Below are 19,975 nucleotides of genomic sequence, written 5' to 3'. Positions count from 1 at the left end.
ACTGCTTGGCTGATTTGCAAGGGGGTGAGGTGAAAGACAGACGCCCATGGGCTGTAGGTGCCAACTCTGAGGTTTCAGCAGGGGACTGGGTGGGAGACAATGTGAAGGAACTGGAGGCACTCTCAGCCATCCAATCTACTACCGCCTCTACTTGTGCTAGCCTCACCATTCGTACACAGGTATTCGGGCCTACAAAATGACACTGAACGTCCTGTTGCTTATGTGCACCTGAGGAAGGTATTTCATTTGGGCGTGTAGCTGGCACAGATGGACTATGTCCTCTCCCTGCAACTAGTGCTCCAGCAGCACCACGACCAGTGCCACGTCCCTTATTTTAAACTCTCCTCATTCTTTGAGGTCACCCACTGAACTAACAGACAGATTAACTATATTCATTTCCCTGTCACATATGCAGTGCACGTGTATCTCACACCAAAAATGGGCATATGTCATCCACCGAGCTAACAGACGGATTAACTATATTAATTTCTCTGTCACATAAGCAATGCAGGTGTACCTCACACCAAGAATGGGAATATGTCACCCACTGAACTAACAGACAGATTAACTATATTAATTTCCCTGTCACATATGCAGTGCATGTGTATCTCACACCAAGAATGGGTATATGTCACAGGCTGAACTAACAGTCAGATTAACTATATTAATTTCCCTGTCACGTATAAAGTGCATGTGTATCTCACACCAAAAATGGGTATATGTCACCCATCGAACTAACTGACAGATTAACTATTTTGTCAGGGGTACAAAAATAGTGCATTGCACCCACAAAAAAATCACTACAGGTCACCCACAGAATTAACGGCCAGATTAATTATTATATTTTTGTGTCAGGGGTACAAAGATGGTGCATTTCACCCACAAAAAAAAAAAAATCGCTATAGGTCACCCACAGAATTAACGGCCAGATTTATTATTATATTTCTATGTCAGGGGTGCAAAGCTGGTGTATTGCACCCACAAAAAATCATTATAGGTCACCCACAAAACAAAAAGCCAGATTCCTAACACTCTCCCTCGCTTCAGCTGCCTGCTTCCTGTCCCTGCACTACTCAGAGCTGATGGGCGGTGCTACACATAATGCAGCTTTTTATAGAGGCTGGGTCACATGATGCACCGGCCAATCACAGCCATGCCATTACTAGGCATGGCTGTAATGGCTTCTAAGTGCCCACTGCTTAAAAGCTTGTTGATTGGCTGCCCTGCAGCCTTTCAAAAGCTTTATTAAATGCCCAAACACCTAACTCGAACTTTTCCGGCAAAGTTCGGGTTTGGGTCCCGGTACCCAAACTCACAAAGTTCGTTACAGACCCGAACTTTACAGTTTGGGTTCGCTCAACAATAGTGGTGTCCCTTTCCAGCAAAGTTGTGCTTAATTTATGATGAGGTTTATGCCTCGTCATAAATTAGGCTGATCCTCCTGTTGTCCGTATGCCTAACCAGAAATCTACGACAGCTCAGAGCTGCCATAGATTTCTGTCTTCATTTACACCATAAAAATGGCGTAAATGAAGAGAAATTTATCTCTGCATCTGGCCACACCCCATCGTGGCGAGGATGGTTAATAAGGGGAGATGCAACCATTTTTAAAAAAGTCGCAGTTAAAAAGTCTTTTCAGGTGTACAGGGAATGATAAATCTTTCCCATAATCATTTTTTTTTTTTGTGGTTAAAAATTCCAGAAAAAAATCTGGTGTAGGGACCGTTAGGTTTTTCGGTTTATAAAAACACCATGAAATACATGCATTTTTACAAACCTTTTTTTAGTTATGCAATGTTTTCCTTTTAAAAAAAAAATCCTATAAAGAAGTCTATGGAAAAAATGCACACGACTGTATGTATTTTGCAGTCCGCAAAACACGGATCCGCAAAAAAAAAGGAATGACATCCGTCTGACGTCAGTGTTACAACCGTTTTCTTTTGCGGATCCATTGTAACAATACCTGTCCTTGTCTGCAAAACGGACAAGAATAGGACGTGTTCTAATTTTTTTTGCAGAACGGACTTGCGTACAAAAAAGACTGCAGAGACTGTCTTAAAACAAAAAAAATGCAAGCAGTGTTGTAATTTCCTGTTGGCCAACATGTAACATCCGAGGGGCGCAGCATTTCATCATCCAAAAAAAAAACCCACGTGTGCACCCACCCCGACTGTAAAATTTCCACCAGTGGAAGCTGCTCTGGAAAACAACTCAGTCATTGACTTGGGCATAAATGCCGTACAGTTTGTGTATCACATATTGCATTCTACATCCGGTATATTAATTATTCTGCTGCATAGACTCCCAAATAGCTCTTAAATTATGAAGCAAATGAAGAACAGCTGTCACGTTCCCGCAACCAAAGTATTAATTGCTGCTAATTGCTACATTTTTTAATGTATCATTTGGCAGTTCGGGGTATTATCATTTCCCAGCATTTGGTGGCAAAGCTTCTCTTGAATAATTAAAAGAAAACCGACACCTCCAAATGAACAGGGGTCACATAATTTAAATGCTGAGCTCTGGCCGATACTCTGCTACAGAATAGGAACAGAGAAAAATATCCCTAATGTGAAATACTGTAGTCACAGGCACATTATGACTATGGCTGTCATAATAAAGCTTAATTGTCGCACATTTATAAGGGTCATCCCACAAAATGTGAGAAATTATATATTACTGAAATAGAATAATAGGGTTTTTTATTTTAATGTAAATTACTTTTTCCTCTCTGGTAGCGCCCCCCCCCCCCCCCCCTTCCCCCTGCTATTTATCCTTCTGGTCCACCTTTTCCTGCATTTAGAGGTGGACTGACATGCTCAGTAGCTTGCCTGCTCCCTTGCGCTCCCCTCAATGCTGTCGTAGTAATCTTATAGAGAGTCAGGCGAAGCGGTCCAGACACTTTTCATTCATTCGTTTTGCAGTGAACAATGAGGAGCCGGAGCGGAGGATGGGAGTCGTAGTGGCTCAGAGTATAGGATGTGTCAGTGGTTTCCTTCAGGCTGTTGCAGTGAGAGGAGGGTGCACCCATTTTCCCCCTCTCTCAGTAGTTGGGGCTCCTGCTGGTTGATAGTTTGGAGTGCCCTTGATGTTGGCGATTGCATAGGCACCTGGCAGTGTAGTAGCGCAATAGCCAGTGTATGGTGAGGTAGGAGTCAGGAAACCAGGCCAGAGATAGAAGAATAAACATCTTGTTTTAGTTGAGTGAAAAATAGGAGTTGTAGTACATCCAACAATAATCTGTACACAGTTCCAATCCTTTTCCCAGGTGGCAAGGTATGGAGACTGGCAAAGGGACAAATAATGTCAGGCTTGGTATGCTATCTTGTTAAAGTCTATCTCTCTCCAGAATCTCTGGCTATAACTGTAATCTGGCAATTATGGCTGTAGTGTCCCCTGCGGGATACAGGTTTTTATAAGCACATCTGGCCAGGATGTGGTTGAGTGCCACAGGTGTCTTAACTGTAGTCCCTCACCAGCTGCAAAGTCTGTATAGCCGAAGATGCGGGTTACCTTTCTGAATTCTCTCTTTCTTGCTGAAGCAGAAGCAGTAACTTTAACAGAGATCTGTTAGTCTCTGTATTCTAAGGCCTAAGGAGAAATAGCACCTCCCTCCTCATTTACAAAACTAGACTATCCCTGTTAAGCCAGACCTTCCCACTCCTTCCAAGAGGGAAAGAACAGGGTAGTTAACCCTGTCCATCATATCAGGTCATTCTGGGTGTACATAGCATTATTAAACAGTAAATAACACTACATTACAAACCATTTGCAGTAGCTCTCTCTCTCTCTCTAGACAGTGGAGAAATAAATTATGGAGGCATTCTATGCTATATGCATCCCAGGGGCTAAATGTGGGGGACTATTTTGTATGCATGGGAAGAAAGGGTTAACAAGGGCTAATTGCATTCTGAGCTGTTGCTCACCCATAGAAATGAAAGTGAGATAAGTGAGTAAAAGAGTGTTAAACGAGTTTTAAAATCTAGAAACATAGAATGTGTCGGCAGATAAGAACCATTTGGCCCATCTAGTCTGCCCAATATGGGATAATCCCTTACGATTTGTAAAACTGTCCATCATGCATTGTTTTTTCAGTTTCCCCACTATTACTATTTCAAAATCTCTGCTTGCGGTCGGTGAATGGAGATATTCTGTGAGCTAAATAAGGGATCAGCACTGTGCAGGTATGTATCAGCCTTTAATAATGAGGACCTGTCACCTCTTGTCATGTGTCTGTTTTAGTAACTAATTGTGTTCCCCATGAAATAGCAATTCTGGAGCAGCTTTGTTCACAACTCTATGTCACGCTTTTCCTCTGTTATTCAGAGTCACCAGTTGGTAGTGTGTCCCTACACAGTTTGATACTGTCCAATCAGTGTTTTACAGTTAAAGAGGACCTTTCACCGATTATGACAATGTGAACTAAGTATACAGACATGGAGAGCGGCGCCCGGGGATCTCACTGCACTTACTGTTATCCCCGGGCGCCGCTCCGTTCTCCCGTTATGCCCTCCGGTATCTTCGGTCACAAAGTCATGGTAGGCGGAGATTTCAGTCTCTAAGTTATGGTAGGCGGAGATTTCAGTCCCTAAGTTATGGTAGGCGGAGTCTGCCCTTGTTCTGCTGTAGTGCTGGCCAATCGCAGAGCAGAGCTCACAGCCTGGGAGGTCCTTTTCTCCCAGGCTGTGAGCTCTGCGCTGCGATTGGCCAGCGCTACAGCAGAACAAGGGCAGACTCCGCCTACCATAACTTTGTGACCGAAGATACCGGAGGACATAACGGGAGAACGGAGCGGCGCCCGGGGATAATAGTAAGTGCAGTGAGATCCCCGGGTGCCGCTCTCCATGTCTGTATAGTTAGTTCACATTGTCATAATCAGTGAAAGGTCCTCTTTAAGCTCCACCCATTTCATCACTATGTTCCACCCTGTTGGCCCGCTAAGCCCTACTCTCACCTTAGCAGTGCAGCCTCAGCACTTCTGCACTGCTCTAGAGCGGGGAAGTACCATCATCCCCCACTGGAGGGAGCTGATCTGGCTGCACAGAAGATATGTCCACCCCTTTTGGCCAGCAGGGAGCCCTTCGATCTACAGAGGCCCCAAGCACACAACCTGTATACAGGAGAGGCACTGTTTTCGGAGAATACAGCCTAAAACTTTAAAGTGCATGTGTCCACAAATTTGTACCTATGACACTGGCTGACCTGTTACATGTGCCCTTGGCAGCTGAAGGCATCTGTGTTGGTCCCATGTTCATATGTGCCCTCATTACTGAGAAAAATTATGTTTTAGTATATGCAAATAAGCCTCTAGGAGCAATGGGGGTGTTGTCATTACACCTAGAGGCTCTGCTCTCTCTGCAACTTCAGTGCCCTCTACACTTTAATTGACAGGGCCAGGTGTTTTTACTGCCTGCCCCTGTCAAAGTGCAGAGGATGCAGCGGTGGCAGAGAAAGCAGAGCCTCTAGGTGTAATGCCAACGCCCCTGTTGCTCCTAGAGGCTCATTTGCATATATTAAAACTTCATTATTCTCAGCAATGCGGGCACCTATGAACATGGTACCAACACAGATGCCTTCAGCTGCCAAATGCACATGTAACAGGTCAGCCAGTGTCATAGGGACAAATCTGCTGATAGATGCCCTTTAAATAGAGTATTTTTTAAGGGAAGATATCTATACACTAGATGTGAATCTCTCAGTAGAGACAGGGACCGGGAAACAGAGAAAAAGATAGTTTTTGATGTTATGTTCATTATTTTCAGATGTCAGACCAAGGAAACAGGATGTCCCTATTAATTGGCATTTGTCTTATTGCGATATGCACACCTGACAGTGTAAATCCATGATGGGCGCCAGTCCCACGTAATCCTGTCCGTGTGTGCCGCTGAACAAATTGGAACACTAACACATCCAAAAATATAATTTCCTTTGAAAAACAGAAGATGTTGCCAATTTGTAGTAAAAAAAAAAGAAACATCTATTCTGTGGGTAGAGGGAAGGATGTTGAATAGTGAAGCAGGGGTCCGGCGCAGAGATGTCGGCATGCTAGATACTTCAAGCTGTCACACTTCAGCAGTTTACCACAGGGGCAGTAATAGGACGACAAGTACCGGTTTTATTTGGCAAATGAATTCATCACAAGGTGCCCTGCAAGTCAGCGCTGGGAGTATTCCTCGCTCTTGAAATAATGCATCTTTCTAGAACGGTTTGCAAATGACGAATGTGTGTGTCTGTGAAGCTGTAAATAAATTGACATATTTAATATTGTATTTTTATTACACAAAGCAGAGAAGCCTGCAGGGTGCTGCTAAACCTGGAACAAACTTGCCGATGCAGACCGCATGACAAGCAGAAGAGGAAAGTTTTACATGCACAGAATAAGATCTTGATAGGTGGCTAGTAAAATACACAGAATATTTGTCTGACATGACATAAGAAAGTAACCTTGTCCTTGTTCTCTCCGGTTCTGCAGATACCATTCTGCTAAAAGGAAGCTGAACTACATAAGACACTTATATTGCTACCATTAATAGGACTAAACCTAGAAATGATTGCTAAAAGTAAAAAGAAATATATTGCCGCCACTCTTTATCTGTAGCACCTACTGCATGGTATTGACACAAGCAATCTTGTAGAAATCCTGCAGAGCACAAAGGGGTTCTCCTGCTGTTTTACTGTGAATTCTGAGATCCAGGAATAAGATAGGCTTAACAGTCTAAGTGAATAAAAGTTTACTAAGGCCCCTTGCAGACGAGCGTGTCCGGATTGGGTCCGGATGCGTCCCGGTGCATTGCGGGAAACTCGCGCGAGTAGGTACGCAATTGCAGTCAGTTTTGACTGCGATTGCGTTCCAATGTTCAGTTTTTATCGCGCGGGTGCAATGTGTTTTGCACGCGCGTGATAAAAAACTGACTGTGGTACCCAGACCCGAACTTCTTCACAGAAGTTCAGGTTCGGGTTAGTTGTAGTGTACATTGTATTATTTCCCCTTATAACATGGTTATAAGGGAAAATAATAGCATTCTGAATACAGAATGCATAGTAAAATAGCGCTGGAGGGGTTAAAAAAATAATATATATTTTTTAAACTCACCTTAATCCACTTGTTCGCGCAGCCGGCATCTCTTCTGTCTTCATCTATGAGCAATAGGACCTTTGATGACGTCACTGCGTTCATCACATGGTCCATCACATGATCCATCACCATGGTGATGGATCATGTGATGAGCGTAGTGACGTCATCAAAGGTCCTACTGCTCACAGATGAAGACAGAAGAGATGCCCGCTGCGCGAACAAGTGGATTAAGGATTTAAAAAAAATTATAATTTAACCCCTCCAGCGCTATTTTACTATGCATTCTGTATTCAGAATGCTATTATTTTCCCTTATAACCATGTTATAAGGGGAAATAATAATGATCGGGTCCCCATCCCGATCGTCACCTAGCAACCGTGTGTGAAAATTGCACCGCATCCGCACTTGCTTGCGGATGCTTGCGATTTTCACGCAACCCCATTCATTTCTATGGGGCCTGCGTTACGTGAAAAACGCACAAAGAAGAGAATGCTGCGATTTTCACGCAACGCACAAGTGATGCGTGAAAATCACCGCTCGTGTGCACAGCCCCATAGAAATGAATGGGCCAGGATTCACTGCGGGTGCAATGCGTTCAACTCATGCATTGCACCCGCGCGGAATACTCGCCCGTGTGAAAGGGGCCTAATAGTGTTAAAAACATAGTCCTCTTTAACACAACCGTATGGCTTTTTCAGTGTTTTGCGGTCCGTTTTTCACGGATCCGTTGTTCCAGTTTTTGTTTCCGTTGTGTTTCCGTTTCTGTTCCGCTTTTCCGTTCCGTTTTTCCGTATGACATATGCAGTATACAGTAATTACATAGAACAAAATTGGGCTGGACATAGAATTTTCAATAGATGGTTCCGCAAAAATGGAACGGATACGGAAGACATACGGATGCATTTCCGTATGTGTTCTGTTTTTTTTTTTTTCGGACCCATTGACTTGAATGGAGCCACGGAACGTGATTTGCGGGCAATAATAGGACATGTTCTAGCTTTTATCGGAACGGAAAAACTGAAATACTGAAAAGGAATGCATACGGGATTGGGATTTCTTGATATATTTCTAAGTTTTAAATGTAATATCCTGCACAGGGCCACAAGACAGGATGAGATGAAGTGAAGAATGTTGGGATATTTTTGGACATTTTCTGTGTTTAGTGTTTCTTTAATATGGCCATACACATTAGATTAATATTGGATTAACCCACTGATTTCGGTGAGACCAGCTACCAAACTAATGTGTATGGGGGTGTTCCAACTCTCACTCAATGGCAAAGGAAAGAAGGGTCACACATGTTATCTGACACTGTCCAATCAGTGCTGACATCCCTTTGGCGAAGAGAATTGTTGCAGCTAGTGCCTCAGTGTATTAAAACATTTCCAAGTGGAATAGCACTGGAACGACAGAGCCTAGGGTTCTGCGAAAAGATGCTCCAGAATTGGGAATACAAGGTGGCCATACACATTGGATGAAAGTTGGCCTAACCCACTGATGTTCCATATCCCCCCCTGATGGCAGAGGAAAGAAGGAACACACATATTGCATTTCAACATGCTTGATCTTTTGTTCTCAAGGGAGATAAGCTGCTGCCAGAGGAGTATCACAGCTTATTTCCCTCTTCTGAGAACTCATGCAGTCAGATGTATGGATATCATAGGGGGTATCTGCAGAATAGGGGTCCACCACCTAATTTCTGATGAGTGTATCGAACGTAGATGTACTAGAAGAAAAAAGTAGTTCTGTTTGGTGTAATACTGTGCTCCTGTGCTGCCCACTCATAGTCCTCAGACCTGACGCCAGTCCTCTTACAGTATGGGGCGTAGTGAAAGCAATGAGCTGCCAGAAGTCTGGTGGGTTCCATATGTCCGTTTTGGAAGAGAAACAGTTGCAGTGATCTAATTTTAAAAGGTTGTCTGGTTGACCCCCTTTTCAGTTACCATGGGGCAGCCCCACATTTACGACCCTCATTTATTATAAAAAGCATTTGGAGAACCTGTCATGTCCATGCGTTACACAGAAAGCGTGATTTGAATGGTACCATGTAACATCTCATTTCCACTGTGGAGGTGCTACAGGAGAACTTGCTACAAAGGTCCCCGCAAGAATACAGATGAGGTTATCAGCAGTGGGGAACCCTTTGTTCAGCCTACCCTTGGGTACCTATTAACGTTTAGGGCATACCTACCAAAAATGTTTACATCAAAGTGAGAAAATCAATATCTGGCTCCCAGCTATCAGATCACAGAGGCCTCTGCTTACTGGCGATATTACCATCACTTCTTCTCTGCCTTTTCTATACTCCATAGAAATGTTTGTTGTGGGAGAATACTTTCCAGAAATGTTCTTCATCTTCTTCCCGGCTCCCGGCTGTGATGTGTAATAGCAGGAAGACCCACATCGTCTACCTAACATCAACTTGATGTATCTGGAGGACATATTCTCTATGTTGTTCCTGGGGGTAAGTACTTGGGGGATGTTTAACTTCTTAGTTATCTGTAATGACAAACATGCAATTCTTATGATAAGTCCATGAAAACAAGTTGCAAATCTGATGACGTAACGTGAATTCAAAAGACTTGAGAATAAATAAGCTTATGTAGGCTTATTGAATTAATATATTTACCAAGTGATTAAATATAAAATAAAACAGAGAAATCACATACAGAATAGTAAATAATCATCACTAGCCTAAATATGGGGTAGGGTCCGGTCGATCTTGCTATAACACATGGATGTCTACCACGTTATAACACATGACTGACACCCCACGCTGTACAAGATATAGGGCAAATCAATACTTACATCCTACCTAGGATGACGTGCCTGGTGGAATCCCAATTAATTGTTAGTGCGGACCACCGTTATTCCCATCAGCTCTTCCTCCAGTGTGCATCATGCATGTCTCTGAGACAGTGGCGTGCCTGGGGGGGGCGGGGGTGCGGTCCGCCCCGGGTGCCCGCTTTTAGGGGGGTGCAAGAAGCAATGAGCGCTTCAATCAATACAGATAAAAGCGCTCATTGCTGGAGTGTTGACGCCTGCATACTGTGGCGGGGCACGGGAGCGCATTGTTCCCTACCCTGCCACCGATCACCACCATAGGCTTGAGGCCTATGCAGTAGTGAAATCCCGGCGCAGGCGTGCGTGATGATGTCATCACGCGCGCCTGTGCCAGGACGCAGCAGCACAGTGAAGTGTGCGCGTCTTCCTCTCCTCTGCAAGCGCAGGTGAGTATTTAGCTTTTATTTTTTTATTTTATTTTATGTGCCAACTTTTGGGGATGACATGGGGGGGCACACAGGAGGACATGTGGGGGAAAAATATTATGGTGGGATACTGTGTGGGGGCAAATTATTATGGGAGGGATTACTATGTGGGGGTGAATAATTATGGAAGGTATTACCATGTGGGAGAAAATAATTATGGGGGGATTACTATGGGGAAGTGTGGGGGAAATTACTATATGGGGCAGTGTGGGGGGCGTTGTTATTGGGGAGGCACTGTAGGGGCAATTCTATTATTTCTGGGGACACTATACAGGGATTATTACCTGGAGCACAATATAGGGTGTTATTATTACTGGGGGCACTCTAGGGGACATTATAGCTGCTGTAGACACTGTAGGGACATTTGGGGTAATTTATCAAACTGGTGTAAAGTAGATCTGGCTTAGTTGCCCATAGCAGCCAATCAGATTCCACCTTTCATTTTTGACATCTCTTTTGGAAATCCAGCTCTACGTAACACCACTTTGATAAATAATCCCAATTATTTCTACTGGGGTCACTATTTTTTCAGCAGTATAGTACCTGGGGCATTGGGGGGCACAACGGGCACAGTATTGGGGGTGGCAGCAGGATGACATTGTGGGGACACCAGGATGGAGAGGTTGATGGAAAAACTGAGAAATGAAACGTGTCTGTGTTACAAACTCTGTAGAGATGAGATGCGGCTGAAAGAATTTGTCATGGCGGTCTAACAGAGGAGAAGAGGAAAGAGAAGGTCTAACATGACAGGAGATGTCGCTGGACGTAAGAGGTATGTGGTCAAGTATTGGGGGTGCCAGAGAAAGGATCCGCCCTGGGTGCCAAACACCCTAGGCACGCCACTGCTCTGAGATCACTCAGGAATGTGTTCTTATCAGCCCAATGGGTACTATCTTTAACCCACTACAAAACAAGGAAAACTTGTAAACTATTACACAGAGTATTAAACATAATATAAAGAGGACAGAGTTAAAGGGGACAGAATCAATCAGTACTTAAAAATACCCTTGCACTACAAATTCTAATTTTCTTTCCTTTCTGTGGGTGGGCAGCAGCTCATCAAGCTCTTGCTCTTGTTAACCGTTACCTCCCCTGCCATTACCCTCAATGGCAAAGGAACCTTCAAATTTCAGGTGATTAATTGCTCATCCTCTACATTGAGTAAAGCAGATTTATGTCCTGGATCGCCTGTTATGCGATGTGCAGCGTTGAGTAGAAAGGGTGTGATTTGTGTTGTTAAAGGGGTGTTCCTATCTTCAGTTTTCATACTTACCTTCATCCAGCACGTCTACTTCCTGGATTCGTCTGGGCTTGAGTGACATCTTCTCCCGGCCAGGCCGTGCTTGCCACGAGACTGAAGTTTTTCTCCCGCCGGGCCGGGAAATATCCTGAAGGCGGCCACGCATGCGCCATGGTGACTTATTCCTGGCCTGTATAGTACAGATCCGGCGTGCGCGTTCGTGGCTCTGTACTGTACTGGCCAGGAAGAAGTCATCATGGCGCATGCGCAGCGGCGTGCGCATTCAGGACATTGCACGGCCCGGCGAGAATCTTCAGTCTTCTGCGCAAGTGCGGCCCGGCGGTATTCGACAGGAGAGGTGGCCGTAACCAGGGGAGACGAAAGACAACAATAAGGTAAGAGGGGGCTTATTTTCTCAAAAAGGGTGGGAATTGGGTAATAAAATGTATTTAGAAAAATGATCACTGTCAAATCATTAACAGATTTAACAGTGATCATTGTGATGGGAATACCCCTTTAAGAATTGCTGGATTAGCATCAAGGATGCAGATTTGGTTATTGATGGCAGTGAATTTGATCTCCCATTGATCTGCTGCTGATGTCTTGTCACTTGTGAAGGGGTAGATTCTGATGATATAGAGGTATATTACGCAATTGCTCTACAGAAGGCTGCAACACATGATGAACTTCACTAATGGGAAGCAGATTGTTTTATTCTTGCCCAGTCTGATATGAGATACAGCCCACTTGCCATGTTTTGATATTGTGGAGTACATTATGTAATCAGCAATGCCGTTTAGCATTTCTGTAACACCTTATGCATTTTTTCTGTGAACATACCCAATATGTGTGCCAATGGAAGATGCCATAGATGTCATGTCTTATACATTTTATGGCATTCAGAGCGTTTCTACACCTATTGAAAAAAAATAACATTCTGGGAGTTGTAGTTGCCCAAAAGATGGAGAGTGTGAGCTGATGTAATTGAGGGACGTGAGCCAGTTGAGTGTGCAGCTTATGTATAGTCTGCTGACATAGGCAACAATTTAAAGGGCACCTCTGAGCAGGATACATCCTATTAAACCAGGCACACTGTCTAGTAGGGTTTATCCTGCTGATTAAAATGATACATGTCTTGAAAAAATTGATTGTGGAATTCCTGAGAAAAAAAGACTTTAATGTTATATGCAAGTGAGGGCCTAGTGCACTGAGGGGCGTGGCCTAGCCAAGCAGTGCAGCTCATCTCCTCTTTTAGTGCTGGCCACGCCCCTCAGTGCACTGAAGCCTTCACTTGCATAAAGAATCAAATACTTTTTTTCTCAGGAACACCACAACCGATTTTCACAAGACAGGTATCGTTTTAATCAGCAGGATAAACCCTACCAGACAGTGTGCCTGGTATCATAGGGTTGATCCTGTTCTTTAATAGCAAACAGTCCATCAATAAGTCACAAGCAAAAATGCACTACTTCAGTGTTTCGTCCTATTCAAAGTAATCTCGATTATTCTATGCAAATGTTTTGCTATCATGCTGAAAGCCACAACTTACAATCTTTAGTTGCTTTCCCTTTGCCATACAGATAAAATAGTGAATATCTTTAAAGTTCCAGAAACAGCTATTAAAAGTTTTAGACTTTCTCGAATTGGACACATGACTCTTTGTTGCCCTTAGACCATGGAAGGCAGTAATGGAGTGTATTCACGAATACCACAACGTGTGTTTCTACATGATGAATAATCCCTGATGAGTTCTCTCTGGGAAGTAATTGTCCCTATAAGCATTCTCTATGTAGACAGACGCAATTAATGGCTGAAATCTTCTAAATTAGTCATTGCCTGCATGTGTCTTCATATCTATCCACAGCCAAGAAGAAAGTGTCTACTGCGCTCAGTGCAATGATCCCATGGACGCTGCTTTTCAATGAGATACAGGTAATTTGAAGAGTTGTTGAAGCGAATTGTAAAGCTAGTCACTGGAGACCTTGTGCTCATCGTGCAGAAGATACCTGACAGTAGACATGTTTTAAGTAGTCAACAATTCCAGAGGTTCCAGACACAATCATGGAGACCTTTGGATTATAATATACATAACTTAACATAACATAGTAACATAGTTTGTAAGGCTGAAAAAATACATCCGTCCATCCAGTTCAGCCCGTTATCCTGCGAGTTGATCCAAATAAACCTCATGAGATAGAAGCCAATTTTCTTCATTTTAGGGGGAAAAATTCCTTCCTGACTCCAATAAAACAATCAGGATAACTCCCTGGACCAACAACCCATCTCTAGTAACTATAACCTGTAATATTATTACACTCCAGAAATGCATTCATCAACCTGATCTATTATTTAACAAAATGAAGCTCCAGGAAGTCATCACACTGCTCGATGATGATCACAGTCTTTGTGACAGATCACCCTATGTGTACCCCTAATAACTGAGTCTCCCACTACCATACCTGTCTGGCCTGCCCTATTCTCCTGGTCCCCTGCTTACTGGAGCTGACATTCCCCACGCTATACCTTAACTGACATCCCCCTCAACTTTGCAAACTTGTTGGGATGTGTCATTTCAGGGCTAGTCTTTCTGCCAATCTCCCCTCAGCCCCTCCTTCTAAGTGTTATCCAGCTACCTACCTCACTTTCCTGCTCCTCTGTATTACCACACTCCCCCTCATCTATCCCATCGAGTGTCACCACAGTGAGCAGCAAACTCCTTTCTATATTGTCAAAGCATCTCAGTGTTATAATTAGCTTATTTAGGTACTAGATATGGGCTTCCAAACATGCAGTTTGCTCACATTTTGCACAGCAATATGCATCCTTGAACGGCTGTTTCAGAACTGCATACATTGCAAAAGATGCGCACTGGACTGCATTGTCAGTTATGGAGCACATACTTGCTAATGGGGATTACTCCAGAAAAAGAAAAGATGATACAATGCAATGCAAATGATGAACAAATGAATAAGTGTGGTTACCTCCTAAAGTCCCTGAATCTAAAGTCACTTAACTTCAAGTCACACACTTTAGATAAAAAACACACTTGAAAGCTAGCAAACTCTCTGTTTTAGTCTACTTAGGCTACTTTCACACTAGCGTTTTTCTTTTCCGGCGCTGAGTTCCGTCCTAGGGGCTCAAATCCGGAAAAGAACTGATCAGTTTTATCCCCATGCATTCTGAATGGAGAGTCAGTCCTTCAGGATGGATCAGGATGTCTTCAGTTCAGTCTTTTTGACTGATCAGGCTTTTCAGAAAAACGTAGCATGCAGTATTTTTACCTCCGGCCAAAAAGCCTGAACACTTTGACTGAACGCCGGATCAGGCCTTTTTCCCATTGACTTGCATTAACGCCGGATCTGGCACTGTGTGTTCAGTCAAAACGGATCCGGCTTTTGCATGTTAAGCCCGAAAAATGTGAAAAAAAAGTTAAAGTCCATAAATGGCGGATCCGTTTTTTCCAATGCATTTTTTCATTGTGATCAAAATCCTGATCAGGATTCAAATGTAATCCGTTTTCACCCGTTTTTCCGGATCCGGCGGGCAGTTCCGGTGTCGGAATTGAACGCCGGATTAAAACAACGCTAGTGTGAAAGTAGCCTTATAAAGCTGCTATTTCCAGATATTTCCAAACAAATAAACAGTTTTGTTTCTTTCTGGATTCAAAGGGTTCACTTATCTCAGAAACGGATGGCATATCGCTAGGATATGCCATAAATGTCAAACAGATGCCTGTGGGACCCTCTCCCATCTCCAGAATGATGCCCCCAAAGTAAAACAGAGCACACTCCTATGAGATCCATTAAACCACCTCAGCTCCCCTAGCTTAAACCCCCTTAATGACCAGACCACTTTTTAACATTCTGCACTACACTACTTTCACGGTTTATTGCTCGGTCATACAACTTGCCACCCAAATAAATTTTACCTCCTTTTCTTCTCACTAATAGAGCTTTCATTTGGTGGTATTTCATTGCTGCTGCCATTTTTACTTTTTTTGATATTAATCAAAATTGACCGAAATTTTTGCAAATAAATGACATTTTTCACTTTCTTTTGTAAAATTTTTCAAATAAAACTACATTTCAATATAAATTTTTCTCTAAATTTATTGTTCTACATGTCTTTGATAAAAAAAAATGCAATAAGTGTATATTTATTGGTTTGGGTAAAAGTTATAGCATTTACAAACTATGGTGCAAAAATGTGAATTTACGCACTTTGACTTTCTGAGCACCTGTCATGTTTCCTGAGGTTCTACAATGCCCAGACAGTAGAAAACACCCCACAAATGACCCCATTTCGGAAAGTAGACACCCTAAGGTAATCGCTGATGGGCATAGTGAGTTTATGGAAGTTTTTAATTTTTGTCACAAGTTAGCGGAAAATGATTATTATTATTCTTTTTCTTACAAAGTCTCATATTCCACTAACTTGTGACAAAAAATACAATTTTACATGAACTCACTATGCCCATCAGCGAATACCTTTGGGTGTCTTCTTTCTAAAATGGGGTCACTTGTGGGGTATTTATACTGCCCTTGCATTTTAGGGGCCCTAAAGTGTGAGAAGTAGTTTGGAATCCAAATGCGTAAAAATGCCCTGTGAAATCCTAAAAGTACTCATTGGAATTTGGGCCCCTTTGCCCACCTAGGCTGCAAAAAAGTGTCACACATGTGGTATTGCCGTACTCAGGAGAAGTAGGGAAATGTGTTTTGGGGTGTATTTTTTCATATACCCATGCTGGGTGAGATAAATATCTCTGTAAAAGACAACTTTTCCCATTTTTTTTTATACAAAGTTGTCATTTTACCGAGATATTTCTCTCACCCAGCATGGGTATATGTAAAAATACACCCCAAAACACATTGCCCTACTTCTCCTGAGTACGGAGATACCACTAGAGATGTCCCAAACTATTCGCCGGTAAATAGTTCTCGGCGAACATCGCTTGTTCGCGTTCGCCGCGGCGGGCGAACATATGCGATGTTCGGTCCGCCCCCTATTCGTCATCATTGTGTAAACTTTGACCCTGTACCTCACAGTCAGCAGACACATTCCAGCCAATCAGCATACCATCCCTCCCAGACCCTCCCACCTCCTGGACAGCATCCATTTTAGATTCATTCGGAAGCTGCAGTGTCACAAATTTGACTAAGTTGTAATCGCAATGCGATTAATACAGGTTATATTAATCGCATTGCAAATTCAACTTAGAGCTGGATTACTAATGGTTGTTGTATTGCTAGAATATAACGAAGATTGAGAATATAGTGCTATATTCGTTATATTCGTCAATTCTAGCAATACAACCATTAGGAATTCAGATCTAAGTTGTAATCGCAATGCGATTAATACAGGTTATATTAATAGCATTGCGATTTCAACTTAGAGCTGGGCTCCTAATGACCCTGTACCTCACAGTCAGCAGACACATTCCAGCCAATCAGCAGCAGACCCTCCCTCCCAGACCCTCCCACCTCCTGGACAGCATCCATTTTAGATTCATTCAGAAGCTGCAGTCTTAGTGAAAGGAGGGACAGTGTAGCTGCTGCTGATTTAATAGGGAAATCGATAGTTAGGCCAGTGTATTCAGTGTCCACTACAGTACTGAAAGACTCATCTGATCTCTGCTGTAAGGACAGCGTCCTGACAGCACCCCAAAAAGCCCTTTTTAGGGCTAGAACATCAGTCTGCTTTTTTTTTTTCCCTGTGTAATCTATTTGCAGTTGCCTGCCTGCCAGCGTGTGTGTCAGGCTCACAGCGTATACTGTGCCCACTTGCCAAGTGCCACCACTCATATCTGGTGTCACAGTAGCTTGCATTAAAAAAAAACTTTTTTGACTGTAATATAATAGCAGTCAGTTGCCGGCACGCGCGTATGTTTCATGCCCTGCAAGTGCACAGTGTCACCAGCGCAACTCATATCTGGTGTCACATTCGATTCCATTTAAAGAAAAACAACAATTTTGACTGTGAATAAATAGCAGACAGTTGCACACACGTGTTTGTGTGTTTAAAGGGCTTCTGTCACCCCACTAAACTCATTATTATTTTCGTTCAGTAGATTTAGGAAAAAACTTACTTTTATGATATGCTAATTACCTTTCTACCAGCAAGTAGGGCGTCTACTTGCTGGTAGCAGCCGCAGAAAACCGCCCCCTCCTTCTGTTGATTGACAGGGCCAGCCGCGATCTCCTCCTCCGGCCAGCCATGTCAGCATTTCAAAAATCGCGCGCCTGTGTTGATTCGGCGCAGGCGCTCTGAGATAAGGAGGCTTGCCTCCTCAGTACTCCCTCAGTGCGCCTGCGCCGATGACGTCTTCTCTTTCGGTGACGTCATTGGCGCAGGCGCACTGAGGGAGTGCTGAGGAGGCGAGCCTCCTTATCTCAGAGCGCCTGCGCCGAATCAACACAGGCGCGCGACTTTTAGTTTAGTGGGGTGACAGAAGCCCTTTAAGGCCCAGGTGCAAGCGCATAGTGTCACTTCAGCACCATTCATATCTGGTGTCACATTCGATTCCATTTAAATAAAAACAACAATTTTGAAGTAGGAGGACCGACCAAGCATCTTTTTCCATCTCCCGGTTCCTAAAATCGATTCCACATACACGTCCCCTGATAGGGGACGTAACAGGGATTAAACTAATAAGAATAGTACTACTTAACACACCACTCATATCTGGTGGCACATTACATTGCACGCGCAGTGCCCCAAATTTGAAGTAGGAGGACCGACCAAGCATCTTTTTCCATCTCCCGGTTCCTAAAATCGATTCCATATACACATCCCCTGATAGGGGACGTAACAGGGATTAAACTGATAGGAATAGTACTACTTAACACACCTTATAATAATAATAATAATACTAGTGAATGTAACAGGGATTAAACTGATAAGAATAGTACTACTTAACACACAGTACTGTGTTACTTTATGTTGTATTGCTAGAATTGCTAGAATTGACGAATATAGCACTATATACTCAATCTTCGTTATATTCTAGCAATACAACCATTAGGAACTCAGATCTAAGTTGTAATCGCAATGCGATTAATATAACCTGTATTAATCGCATTGCGATTACAACTTAGATCTTAGTTCCTAATGGTTGTATTGCTAGAATTGACGAATATAGCGAATATAGTACTATATTCTCATTCTTCATTGTATTCTAGCAATACAACCATTAGGAACCCAGCTCTAAGTTGAATTCGCAATGCGATTAATATAACCTGTATTAATCGCATTGCGATTACAACTTAGATCTGAGTTCCTAATGGTTGTATTGCTAGAATTGACGAATATAACGAATATAGCACTATATTCTCAATCTTCGTTATATTCTAGCAATACAACCATTAGGAACTCAGATCTAAGTTGTAATCGCAATGCGATTAATACAGGTTATATTAATCGCATTGCGAATTTAACTTACCACACTCTGCGTCAACTACGTAATTTTCCATGGGAGTTTTGCCATGGATCCCCCTCCGGCATGCCACAGTCCAGGTGTTAGTCCCCTTGAAACAACTTTTCCATCACTATTGTGGCCAGAAAGAGTCCCTGTGGATTTAAAAATTTGCCTGTCTATTGAAGTCTATGGCGGTTCGCCCGGTTCACCCGTTTGCAAACATTTGCGGAAATTCGTGTTCGCCTTTCGCGAACGGAAAATTTTATGTTTGCGACATCTTTAGATACCACATGTGTGACACTTATTTGCAGCCTAGGTGCACAAAGGGGCCCAAATTCCAATGAATATCTGTAGAATTTCACAGAGCATTTTTTACGCATTTGGATTCCAAACTACTTCTCACGCTTTAGGGCCCCTAAAATGCCAGGGCAGTATAAATACCCCACAAGTGACCCCATTTTGGAAAGAAGACACCCCAAGGTATTCCGTGAGGGGCATGGCGAGTTCCTAGAATATGTATTTTTTTTGGCACAAGTTAGCGGAAAATGATTTTTTTTTTCTTCTTACAAAGTCTCATATTCCACTAACTTGTGACAAAAAATAAAATTTTACATGAACTCGCCATGCCCGTCACGAAATACCTTGGGGTGTCTTCTTTCCAAAATGAGGTCACTTGTGGGGTATTTATACTGCCCTGGCATTTTAGGGGACCTAAAGCGTGAGAAGTAGTTTGGAATCCAAATGCGTAAAAAATGCCCTGTGAAATCGTAAAGATACTCATTGGAATTTGGGCCCCTTTGCGCAACTAGGCTGCAAAAAAGTGTCACACATGTGGTATCGCCGTACTCAGGAGAAGTAGGGCAATGTGTTTTGGGGTGTATTTTTACATATACCCATACTGTGTGAGATAAATATCTCTGTAAAAGACAACTTTTCCCATTTTTTTATGCAAAGTTGTCATTTTACAGAGATATTTC

General features: G+C 43.0%; 1 protein-coding gene across 1 annotated transcript in view; it reads right to left on the bottom strand.

Annotated features, from left to right (window-relative positions):
* Positions 1-9,130: 9,130 nt before the first annotated feature.
* Positions 9,131-19,975, bottom strand: part of LOC121008735 (neuronal pentraxin-2-like) — a 45,921-nt gene continuing 35,076 nt past the window's right edge. Inside the window, exons 4-6 of the mRNA XM_040441431.1 lie at positions 13,591-13,653; positions 9,353-9,574; positions 9,131-9,241 (exon numbers count right to left, since the gene is read on the bottom strand). Coding sequence (XP_040297365.1) covers positions 9,131-9,241; positions 9,353-9,574; positions 13,591-13,653 — 396 coding nt within the window. The remainder of the gene's footprint in view (positions 9,242-9,352; positions 9,575-13,590; positions 13,654-19,975) is intronic.

Source organism: Bufo bufo, chromosome 7, assembly GCF_905171765.1.
Source record: "Bufo bufo chromosome 7, aBufBuf1.1, whole genome shotgun sequence".
NCBI classification, from domain to species: Eukaryota; Metazoa; Chordata; class Amphibia; order Anura; family Bufonidae; genus Bufo; species Bufo bufo.
The sequence above is the reverse complement of the archived record's forward strand: the minus strand, read 5'-3'. Positions and strand labels throughout refer to the sequence as shown.